The sequence below is a fragment of the Papio anubis genome, chromosome 2 (genome assembly GCF_008728515.1).
Source record: "Papio anubis isolate 15944 chromosome 2, Panubis1.0, whole genome shotgun sequence".
In the NCBI taxonomy this organism is placed as follows: domain Eukaryota; kingdom Metazoa; phylum Chordata; class Mammalia; order Primates; family Cercopithecidae; genus Papio; species Papio anubis.
In genome coordinates, this window is record NC_044977.1 from 45,599,931 (window position 1) to 45,612,618 (window position 12,688).

At 50.6% G+C, this 12,688-nt stretch overlaps 1 protein-coding gene across 4 annotated transcripts in view; it reads right to left on the reverse strand.

Annotated features, from left to right (window-relative positions):
- SLC41A3 (solute carrier family 41 member 3) overlaps positions 1 to 12,688 on the reverse strand; it is a 74,328-nt gene that overhangs the window by 47,435 nt on the left and 14,205 nt on the right. For 3 of the 4 annotated variants that reach the window (XM_031663054.1, XM_031663055.1, XM_031663056.1), the window contains exon 2: positions 11,349 to 11,648. In XM_031663054.1, coding sequence (XP_031518914.1) covers positions 11,349 to 11,621 — 273 coding nt within the window. In that variant the 5' untranslated portion in view covers positions 11,622 to 11,648. Of the gene's footprint in view, positions 1 to 53; positions 2,208 to 11,348; positions 11,649 to 12,688 lie in introns of those variants that run through there. The other variant, XM_031663057.1, reaches the window with a different exon arrangement.

Sequence of the window (12,688 nt, forward strand, 5' to 3'; positions counted from 1 at the left end):
AGACCCGGTCAGTGTGTCTCCCACCCCTGATCGCCCAGACACCCAGTACGCACTTGAACGGTGTTCATCACCAGGCCGGCCGCCATCATGCACAAGCCGGACAGCAGAATGGGCACCACGACCTGGCACATGATGGTGAAGAAAGACTCAGGCAAGACCCCATGTGGGGACCGGGTGAGCTCACAGCTGAAGCCTCGCAGCTTCTTGCCCCGAAAGCAAAACTCCAGATTCAGCTGGGTGACCACCATGGCCAGGCAATGCAACACGATCCCAGGAGCACGAAGTCGGAGCCGGGGGTGCTCCAGTCCTCTCCTCCTGGCCCACACCAGGATGCTGTTCCCAAGAAGTTCACACAAACAGAAGCTTCCCAGTCACCAGGTGCCGTGCGCCTGCAGAAAGCTCCCCAACAGCTCCTTGGCCGAGGGCCAGCACAGATGAGTGAGGAACAAAGGCCAGTGTGACTCAGGGCCTCATTACGGAGACTCTGCCAGGCCCTGCTGTCCCTCTCTGAAGGTCAGGCTCTCCTCAGACAGTGGCTGTGTGTCCGCCGGGACCTCCCTCTGCTGGCCTGCCATGGAGGCTCATGGTCCTTTCGCACCGCCCTTGACAGCAATCAGCAGCCCAGCAGGCCGGTCCATACTGGCTTGGGCTGGACAGAGCTGGAGCGTACGTGGGGCCTGGCCTTGGTGAGTGCCCACACAGAGGTCTGCTGCCACCTCGCCCTGTACAAGTGTCCTGGGCTGTTCCCCTCCTGGCAGAGGAGGCCTGGGGAGATATCAGCACGGAGGGACTGCCTCCTCGGGCCAGCTCTACAGACCTCAAGTTTTATTCCTCAAGGCCAACAGTCTGTGGATCTCCGAGCAGAAAGCCACGCCCTGGGTCATCTCGAGTTGTGTCCAGCCAGGGGGTTCATGGCTACAGGAAGCTGTGTTCACAGAAAAAAACGCAGTCCTGTTCTCCCTCCATGGCCTGGAAGACTCATAAAAATGCTTCCAAAGTGACCTCACTTTCTTCAGCTACAAAGGTGAGACTGGCCCTGCTGACCCCACCTCACACAGAGAAGGAGAAGGGGCTGGGAAGCCACCTCTGACTCCTGGGGTTCTATTGTTGGGTGTGTCCTCTGTGCATTCCACAGGCACCAGGAACAGAATGTTCAGGCCTGAGGGCAGGCTGGGGCAGGCAGAAGCCCGAAGCTGGCGGTCAGACTCACATCGGCTGAACCCAGGGCTGCGGTCAGGTCTAGGCCTCACTTCTACTCCCATCCCTAAACTGTCACCCTAGTGGGCACCTTATCTGGTTCTCCCGTCAGACAGCCTGTCCCGGACTCACGTGCGGACCCCAGCCTGGAGTCCACTGCCCTCCCCAGTGTGGATCCTACTGGCCTCCCTGCAACCGAACTCCAGATGAATTTCTCCAGCGCCTGTTCCCCTCGTGCCCCCAATATTCCTTGCACTGCGTCTTTGCGCACACCCTTCATTTACTCATTCATTCAACAGATATTTTCAAGCCCCTTGTAGGACCAATGCATAATGGGCCCTAAACTCCAGCACAATTCCCACTGAGAGCTAGAGTTTCTGCCCCCCTCTCCCCTTTGTCCCCACAGCTTAACCGAGAGAACAAAGTGGAAGAGACGCTGTGGCAGTTTCTGGGCGTGGATCTTAAGAAACTGACAACTTCTATGTCCTATCTCTTGGGCTGCTCATGCTCCCAGTTACTCTCCTGTGAGGAAGACCACATGGTCACAGGTAGAGGTCATAAGCCAGGGTCTTGCCCACAGCCCAGCCTTGCACACGAGTGCACCATCTTGGGCTGGCCCAACAGCCACAGGGCAGAGCAGGAGGTTCTTCTCACCAGGCCCTGCCCAACCTGTGGATTCCGCATCAAACAATAATTGGCTTTAAACAAACTGCTAAGCTTTGGTGTCCTTTGTTATGTAGCCATAGTTAACTGCATGTGGGGAATCTCTTCCCGTGATCTCGCTATTTCAGATGTAGCAACTCCCAAACTTCTCACAGCCCAGACCTCTCCTCCGAGCTTTCAGACCATATACCTAAGCCCTGGTAGGGATGAGCACGTGTCTCACTCTGCCAGTCTCTCAGGACTGCCACTTCCAAGCCTGCCTCTCCCAAGTGGCCTGCCTCAAGGAAAGGTTCTGCCAGAAATGCAAGCCTCACTCTGAGCCCCGACCACCTCAGTCCCACATTCACTCTGCATGTGCCCGTACCTCTCCCACAGCTGTCCCCCACTCCCGCCCACAGACGCTGCCTTCGCCACGGCCCTTTGTCCCTCTAACCTGCCTCCCCGCAAAACCAGTGTGTGTGCTCTTCACAGGCACAACCCACAGGGGCACTACGAGGATGGCGCTTGCTTGCACATCCTCCATGGCAGTCAACACACTGCCTGAGAAAGGGGCATCTGGACCCCTTGCAATCTGGAAAGACACAACCACGTGATCCTCCTTCTTTCTAGTACACGGTCATGTGCTGCAGCGGCAGAGGGAACTTCTCACGACCCTCATGGGGGCCATGCCCATGCTCCTCCCCTCTGCTGCGGGCCGACACATCACCCAGGCCAAACATTGCTAGGCCTTGTGGCCAGCTGAGGCACCTCCTCTCAGCCAGAGCCTAACAGCTATTTCCCCAGAATTCCCAATGTACTCTCTGAACCTCTCTGAAGACAGGTCCCACTTTTGCATAACAGAAGCATGAAATGCAGGTGTATCTGCTCTCCCTCCCTGGCACACACCCTTCCTGAGAACAGAGCCCTTCTCACTGCTGCAATCTTGGGGATTCTCCATGGCTCCACTCCACAGATCAGTACTTACGGACTAGTATTTGCCAGCCTCCACCCTAAATGCCAGGGTACACTGTGAGCAGAACAAACACAGGTTATCAGATAGTCAAAAAAAAAAAAAAAAAAAAAGAGAAAGAAATGATGATCTGTGACAAATGCTCTGAAGGAAACCCAGGGCATAATGAGGGCACAGAGCAGACTTGGCCACATGCACTCAGTCACTATAAATGAATGAAGGAATGCCCGTTTGTTCCCTTGTGCAGCAGTCTGTAATTCTCAGAGCTCTCTCACATTCTATCATTTTCACAACAGCCCTGGGATGTTCACAGGAAGTACAGCATTCTGTTTTGCAAACAAAGAAAATGAACAGTTTTCCCAAGATCACACAGCAAGTTAGTGTCAAAGGCAGGCCAAGACCCTCAGCTTCTGGGCTGCCACTCCTGCCTGCCAACCCCATCGCTGTCCGTCATCCATGGTTAGGATCAGCTTATTCAAACAGGAGATTGAACCGGCAGGAGGCAGAGAGAAATGGCCTGATTCTGAGAGAAGTGTTGCAGAAGGTTACTGGTTTAAAGGCATCACCTGGTTAAAGACAGAGTCCTCTAGGCTGGCCTAGTTTCTCTGGCTGCTCAAGGTCTGTTGTGGGATGCACATTCCCAAGGCACACAGCTGAGAAGACCCCAGACAGGTGATCACTTCCTTCAGGTGTCAGTACCTCTCAGTGTCGTCATAGTTTTGGACATGGTCGAACATCATCGCACAACTTATAATCATACACAGTGAATCCTGGAACCATCCTCATCAGCACAGGAGACGTAGAAATAAACAACTATTTGCATACTCTCATACAGAAAGAGTTGTCTGATCAAGTAAGTTACAAAACATTACAAAAATGTTTCTCAAATCTGTTTAAAAATTGAGCGAGAGACCAGGTGCAGTGGCTCACGCCTGTAATCCCAGCACTTTGGGAGGCCGAGGCGGGCAGATCACCTGAGGTCAGGAGTTCGAGACCAGCTTGACCAACATGGAGAAACCTCATCTTTACTAGTAATACAAAAATTAGCTGGGCATGGTGGTGCACACCTGTAATCCCAGCAACTCGGGAGGCTGAGGCACCAGAATTGCTTGAACCCAGGAGGCAGAGGTTGCGGTAAGTTGAGATCATGCCATTGCACTCCAGCCTGAAAAACAAGAGCGAAACTGTCTCAAAAAAAAAAAAAAAAAATTGAGTGAGAAAGATACACACACACACACACACACGTGCATGCACTGTGAAACATTCAGAAGGATATATACCAAAATGCTAACAGTAGTTGCCTTTGGGTGGTGGGTTCATAAGTAATCTTTATTTTATAATTTTCTGTCTATTCTGACAATTGTGATTATTTCCTTTTATAAATCAAGAAAAACTGTCATCAAAAGCAAATAATGTAATTATATAAGAAAAACTACTTTCCTGTGAAAACCTGAGAACAAAACATGTCAGCACAGCTCACTGAGTTATAATTCAGAAAATAAAGAGTGTGGTTTTTAAAAATAGCTCAGTAGCACAGCAGAAAAATCTCTGCCCACCGCCTTGTTCTTACTGGGGTGTGTTTTTAGGGGAGGGTCCACACAGCATGGGCAGGGGCTCTGGAGTACATTTCTGACACTGCAGCAGGAACTGCTTGTTTACCAGGAGCAGTTTCCAACACAGCATCCAATTCATTTCTCAGGGTCACCCTGACCCTCGGCAGGTTCTCAGCCAGACGGTCATTCTTACAGGCATGAATTCTTCCCCCATCTTGTTCAGATCTCACAGATCAGGTCAATTAAATTTTAAATAACTCTTAAGGTTCTTCTTTATTTTCTGCTTCTGATCTCGACTGGCAGAAACCACCCACGGGTGAAGATGAAAGACTTGTCCACCCCCTGCCAGGCTGGCCTGCTCACGCACTGTCTCCAAGCAGCCTCTCTTGCCTCCCCTGCAACACCTCCTCCTGGGGAAAGGGGATCTTCTTGGCCTCCCTCCACAGGGCCGCTCCCACCATTTGCTGGGGCACACAGCCCTCACTGCTATCAACGTTGACCCCAGCGCCTGCTGTGTGAGCGGCATGAGGGCAGGGCTGTCTGCCTGGCACAGGTACACAGTATATGCTGCCTGAATGAGTGAATGAATGAATGAATGAATGAACGAACTGCTGTGGTCCTCACTTGCCCAGGGCTAGGTGTCAAGGGTCCACCATACCCTTAACCCAAGGGTGAGACCCCCCCTCCCTCACCAACGAGGTGAAGAGGAGGTGACCATAACTGGCTCACGAACAGATGGGCCCACTGTGACTGAGGACACCTGGCCAGCTCTCCCTGCCTGCTCTTTGCTTGCTAACAAGCCCTAACAGTCAGCTGGGATGCAACTGCCAGTTGCTATCTCTTGGGCTCTGTCATCTCCTCCCACCCTAAAGGGCTGTTTTTGCCCCCATGACGAGAACTACCATTAACTGACTACAGGCTGGTGTGAGTCTGGCGGGTGCTCCCTGGCACTCCTGCCACCTGGTCTGACTTACAAATTGGCTTGACAAGATGAGACCCCACACACCCTCCCCTGCTCCCCATTAAAACAGTTAATACCACCCAATGCAAATTACAACAGGACCTTCAAGGAGGGAAACTTATTATGCAAGACTTAAACAGGGTACGTCAATCCCCCTGCTTCTCCTTTACACGGGGCAATTTGGCTCATTCCTAAACCTGGAGAAAATGAAAGGGTGCCTCCTGGTGGATTACCACCACCTTAACGCCGTGACCCTGTCCATTCAGACCCCACATCCAACACCGAATGTTATAGAAATCACTGACTCCATCCAAATCAACTGGTACTTTGCTGCTATAGACTTGGTTAATACATTCTGTTCAGTGTCTATTTCACCAGCCTCTCAGACACACTTGGCCTTCCCCTCTATAGGGACACTAGATATCTTTTCCAGGCTCCCCATGGGGACCTCCACAGCTCTGCCATCACACACAGTCATGTGGCCAAGGTCTCCCCTGCATCTGCCTTTCTCAGGAACACAGTTACATTACACTGACGATGCCTTCCTCCAGGCTCCTTTGACTCACTAATTAAGGGCATACAAGTAACTCACAAAGGCACTCACAACGAGAGCGGGGGCCATCACCCCACATGTGGTGTGAGGCCTGGCATCTTGGTTAAACGCCTGAAAATTATTTGGTAAACTGAGAGCCATTCCATCCCCAACACTGCAACAAAAGAGCTATTAACCCTCTCAGTATCCACAACATTAATACAAGTCTCCAACATCTCTTAGTTCCTTTTGCGTTCCGGACCTTTGGGTGCCTGTGACAGTGATGACACCCAGTGGAGGTCCCTTTGCCACTTTCCTTTTGGGTTCTGGAAGCAACATATTTCTCATCTACAAATTTTACTTATGCCCATTTATGCTGTCATCTGCAAAGCAAGCCAACTCAAACAGGCCACTCCAACAAAAGGTTCTAGGATCTGCCCAAGTTAAAATCAGCAGTCACTCCTATTAGTGCCCCCAGAAACGCCTTCATGGAAGAGAGGGGCATTAGCAACCTCCCCTCAAGCCCTGGAGTCTACAGGCTGATGGCCATAAGTTGTCTAGGGGCTGTGGATCCAGGGAGATGCTCTCCTCCACCCTGCACTGTGCACCATCAGAGGAGCAGCTGCTGGACACATGCTGGGCTCTCCTGGAAGCACAGGTTCTCACGGACGCTGTGCCTGTGACTCCATTCCCACTACCCATTATGCCTTCACATGTGGCACCCCCAAGCTCAGTACAGCTACTGAGGTCTCCTTAAAAATAGAATGGAGCCAAACCTGGGCCCTCTGGCATATGCCACCTGCAGGAGGGGTGGTCTCCCCTGTCCTCAGTCCTTTGCCAGATGCCATGGTGCCAGAGGAGTCACCCCTCCCTGGGCCCCTTGACTACCCAAGGCCCTTGAGATGGGCTGGCCATTCATGGTGGGAGCTATAGGCTTCACGGAGGGTGCTGCCATGTAATATATGTGAGGGAGCTCAGGGGAAGGCTGCTGCTTCCCATCTTAACCAGGAAGTCCCTGAGAAGGAGCAAACCTCCAAGGGTCAGCACAGTGGCCAAGCATCAGGCAATCAACAGCATGGGCACCCTGGCCTGCTGGCACTCCCTCTGCCCCTGTGCACAGGCTCTTGGCCCAGGGCCTCGAAGCTGCCCACTTGGGGGTACAGAGCTCTGGGAATTTCCTGCCTCAGTGACACACACAATATAGAACAGGGTAACAAATGCCTACACATACACTACAGCCACACACAAGGCCTCAGACAGTCACTCCTGATCCTCTCTAAGGTTCAGGCATGGCGACGGTGGCCAAGGCCCTCATTTCCTTCTTGAAATACAGAGCACCAACTCTGCAGGAAGCACCCAGTGGAGCCCCTACTTCCCGGGTGGGCCACAGGCAGCCAGGGTTAGCAGGAGGCACATGGGGCCCTCAAAGAACTCTGATGAAGTGACAGGTGGCAAAGGGACCTCCACTGGGTGTCACCACTGTCACAGGCACTGATTAAGCTGGATCCAATCCCCCCTCCCTGCCCCGGGGACACACACTCCCCATACCCAGGCCACCAAATCCCTTCCTGGACACAAAGTAGACACTTTTCACTTTTCAAGGGCACCACATGGCACTCTCTCTCCTGGCCAAGGGTCTACGCTGCTTCCTGGAGAGGCTCTTCTATTCCCTGGAAGTGTCAGTCACCATCAAGGCTTAAGCTGGCATCAAGGCATCAAGGGGTCAATGGTGGGGTAAGGCCTAAAACTCCAAAGTGCTGCCTCGACACCTGGAGAAAGCAAAGATGCTGTCAGTGGCGCGTTCCCCTCCTGATTCTGCTCCTATGGACAAGGTTCCCAGCCCAAGAGCCTCCTTATCTCAGGGCAGGAACTGTCCCTCCACATCCCTGAGGAGCCTGCGTCAGTTTCTGCCACCCTGTGGAATTACGCAAATAGTCAGGAATGGAGGGCGGGTTTCCCACTCTCTTGTTATGACAAATCTTGCCCCCCACATCCCCTGCTGGCTCACTCTGCTCCCGAGTGGCCCTACAAGGTGCGCGACGTCCTCCTGCCTGTGTGATCGGTATGAGGACTGACAAATCGCCGTGGTCCCCACCTGTTCAGAGTCAGGTGTTGAGTGTCCACCATCCCCATAACCCTAGGGCAGGACCCCTGCATCCTCACCAGCAGAGTAAAGAGGAGGCAACCAAAACAGGCTGCGCTCACCTCCTCCTGCACTCCCAGTCTTCTCTCTCTGCCCACACGGAATGCCCCTCCAGCCAGCCCTCTTGCCCTCCTGGCCTTTCTAGACTGCTCCATGTCTCTGTAAGGCCACAGCCTGCCTGGAGACCCCCGTTCTTCCCAGCACATGCACACAATGCTCATCCCAGCCCACCCATGGAGCCCAGGACTGGATCAATTTCTGGAGACTGCTGGCACTCCTGCCTGCTCCACGCATTCCAGTGAGGAGTCCTGGTGGAATTTCAGAAAGACTAACTTGGATGAGCTTGGCCTCATCAGGTAAACCCTTTAAAGGGAGCAGGCGCTTCCTGAAGTCAGAGAGAGATTTCATCCAAGGGAGGTGTCTCCACTGCTGCCTTTGAAGATGGCAGGGCCACATGGCAAGACACAGGAGTGGCCTGGAGAAGTGAAGTGCAGCCCTTGGCTGACAGCCAGCAAGGAAATGGAACCGCAGTCCTTCAACCTCAGGGAGGAACACAGCACCAGGAGGTGAGTTCTGAAGACAGGAATACACTTAGAAGTACATGTTTCCCCAGAGCCTCATGAAGAGAACGCATCCTGGCCAACATGTGGATTTCAGCTGTTGAGACCCTGAGCAGAGATCCCAGCCACACCATGCCTGCACTTTGCCTTACAGAACTATGAGCTAATCAATGCACGCAGTTTTAAGCTGCTAAATTTGTGGTAATTTGGAACACGGCAATAGAAAACTGACACATAAACCACATGTTGCCAAATCGTCTGATTTATAGAGGAACTGAATATAAGCACTGTAATGAAAAGCTTCCAATTTTGAAATGTTTGCACCGAACTGAACACTAACCAGCCAACAAACCAATGCAGACCAGCCTGACAGCTGTGTACATCCACTTTGAACCTCTCATATTTCCAATGGAAAGAAAGCAGACTTGTAGCAGAGAGTTTTTCTTCTTCACGGGAATGCATACCTAGTCTCTAATATGTGCTGCCCTGTGCACACACACGGGCAGATGGGCACCTGTATAAAAAGCAGCTTCTGTTTCTAAGGAGGGCATAGGCTCAGAGCCTTAGAAGAAAGATGACTGAGACTGCATTTTAAAAAATGAATGCTCAGCAAAAAGCCACCAAAAGCAAAGTCAAAAGATAAATGGGGAAAACATAGGAAACATTTATAATTCACATCACAACGAAACAACCAATTTCCTTAATATATACAAAGCCCCTAGGTGTCAATAAGAGACCAGGAAAATACTCAATAGAAATATGAGCAAAGAATATAAATAGAAATACCAAGATCCTCAACCTCTCTCACTTGTAATAAGAAGCACAGATCATACTATAATGACCACAGCAGGCAGCAGCCCTTGAGGAAGGCCCCCGACCACCTCCTGGTACTGATGCTCTTAGCCAACTGCTTCCCCTGGAATGTAGCTGAACCTGGTGACCTGATTCTCACCAACAGAAGCAAGGCCATGCCGCTTCTATGAGTAGGTTACAGAGGACAGTGATGTCTGTCTCGCCAGCAGACTCTTTTTCCGTCTTGGACTGTACCCTGATGAGGTGGGCACCATGCTAGAGACGTCCACATGGAGAGGACCTGAGAGGGCCTCTGGGCAACAGCAGTGAGGAACTGAGGCTCGCAGTCCAGTATCTGCCAGGAATGTCACCCTCTAAGTGAGCTGGGCTGGTGCCCCAGCCTCAGAAGAGACCATGAAGCAGAAAAGCCAGCTAAACTCCACCTGGATTCTTTACCCACAGTAAACATGAGATAATACATGCTATTATATGAAGCATGTGTGTATTATTGGGATACACACATGCTTAATATAATGCGTGAGTTTTGGGATAACTTGTTAGGCATCGAGAGAAATTAAATACAATGAAATGCAATTTCCAGCTATCAGATTACTAAAGATCAAAAAGGTTGAAAAAAACCTGTGTTGGTGAGTGTTGGGAACAAGCATTTCCCTTGGTGTGGAGGAAGTACGACATTCTACCACAATGTGGGAATTCAGTCAGGGTGGTGGGAAAAATTATAAAGATAGTTATAGGAAATAGTCACAAACTTTCTTGGAAGGCCGGGGTGTTGCATAGCTTCAGTAAAAGATTTGGCTGAAGGCAGCCTAATCCTCTTTGAGTTGATAGCAGAAGAGCAAATAACAAGGGAATGTGGGGGAGTTTATCTAAATAGCTTGTTTACTCATGTGGTTCTAAGACAAACCTTTGATCATCAGTAGGACTGCTCTCTCTGGTGGAGGGCGACCAGATTAATTACCCACAGGTGTGCTGACTCAAAGCCTTTGTCATTTAATCTGTAGTAAATAAATACGAACTTCCACTGGCTTATGGGGCCATGCTGCAGACTCAGAGCAGAGCCCCTTAGCTGAACTGACAGGCAAAATATCTGGTTAATGTACGTGTCTCATCTGTCGCTGGGTCAGGGTCTGTGGGTTGGAACCCTGCACCACTAAACAAATGATTTGGTGATCTCCATTAAAGCCACAAACGCACATGCTCTTTGCCCAGTAATTCTACTCGCAACAAGTTATCCTACCAATTTATTCAGAGATGTATAAAATGATTTATGTCAAGATGATTCACTGCAGCATTTTTTAAAGTGGTTATAGGCTAAATTATGTCCCTGCAAAAATTCGTATGTTGAAGTCCTAGCACCCAGTACCTCAGAATGAGACTGTAATTAGAAACACAGCCTTTAAGAGGTAATTAAATTAAAATGAGGTCATTACGGGGGGCCCTAACCCAATCTGACGGGTGTCCTCTTAAGCGATTAGGACAGAGGCATGCACAGAGGAAAGATCACGTGAAGACACGGAGAGAAGGCAGCCATCTGCAAGCCAAAGAGAGAGGCCGCAGGAGAAACCAGTGCTGCCAACGCCTTGATCTTGGACTTCCAGCCTCTAGAACTGTGCAAAAATAAATGTCTGTTGTTGAAGCCCCCCAGTGTGTGGGACTTTGTTATGGCAGCAGTTGTTGACTGACACAATCAGTCAACTGTGTTAAACTTCAAAGTACATCAGAAGGGAAATGATTAAGTACGTTTTGTTCTACATCAATCACATGGGCTAATAAATTGTCTATTGAAGATTAACTTGGGTTAAATTTACTCTCTGTCACCAGAGACTAAAAGAATCTTGCCCAATACACAGGGGGAAAAAATGGCTTTTTGAGAGGATTGCCCAACAACCTTTAAGCTCGACCTGACGTGCAGCTGCCTACTCTATAGGTGATGTTTGGCAGTGTCCCCCTCCCCGTCCCCATTTAGTTCCCTCTTACCTGGAAATAGTCCAGAAGCATGCCGGCCCAGGACAGCCCCAGGCCCGCAAACATGAAGGGCACGGTCACCTGAAGGCCTATGGACCAGGCGGTCTCCCTGCTAGGCTCAGTCTCCAGTGGCTTGGGGGTCACACTTTGGCTCTCAGGGGCCCTGAGAGCTCCATCTTCTGAGGCTCCAGGGAGTCCTCCTGCACTGAGGGAGTGAGGAAGCCCCAGCTCCCCTGGCTTGCCACAACTGTCCAGCCTCCGCTGCCGGGTCTCTGTCCCATCCATCTGGGCACAGCTGGGTGCCTGGCAGCCCTACAGTGGAAGACACAAAGTTGTAGGGCTGAGTTCCTGACTCCCATGGCGCTAACACCCAAGGAGCCTCAGGCACCTGTCCAGCCCCAGGCCGGTATGGTCCCATCCAACCCGCAGCCCTCACTCAGCACCTGCTCCACCAGACTCCTGCACCCCAATTTACAATAGTTTATTGTTTAATATGCACATGTGTGAGCACAAAACATACAGAAGAGCACAAACATATATGGGCTGAAGTCAGCAAAAAAGGGCCTCTGAAAATTCTCTCTTCCATAAAAGCAATTTTATAAAACAGCAAAAACTGTCAAAATCATTTTTTTCAGAACTCTTACTGATACCAAAGGCTCAAGGCATCCAGGAGTACCTATCCAAGAAAAATTGCTGACTCTCAGCAAGGAAGATCACTTTGTAACATTCAAGCTGCTAGTGACATTCTAACTTGCCTAGTCCCACTACCCTCCCCAGCTCTGCCCTAGCCTTGAAAATGGACAGCCCACAATTGCAGTGAGAGCCAGCAGCCTGGAGGGTATGACAAGGCTGGAGTTCTTTCAAGTCCCCATGCCCAAAAAATTATTTTTTGACCGATCTGGAGATCCCTGGAAGACCCCACTTAGAGGGCTGTCTGTATTTAACCCCACTTGGAGTTCACCTGATGCAAAACCTTTTACCCTGGGAGAAGTTAGTAGAAAACAATTACAGGCACAGTGGCTACTAGCTGGGGTGAACAACAGAATAATGAAAACATTTAAAGGAAAAGCTGAGGAAGGGGATGTCAACAGGGGTTTTGAAAAATTCCTGCACACTCTGGGAATCTATTAGGTTGGTACAAAAGTAATTGCAATTTTTGTTATTACTTCTGATGGCAAAAACTGCAATTACTTTCACACCAACCTGACAGCAGGCCACCAATACATAGTGCCACACTGGTGGCTAGGAACACACTCAGGAAATTCCTAGGAAGGCCCCAAGTTTGCACCTCCTGGACACTCCGCACAAGCAGCAGGTAAAGGCTGCAGAGGCTCTGGCGAGCACCAGACTGG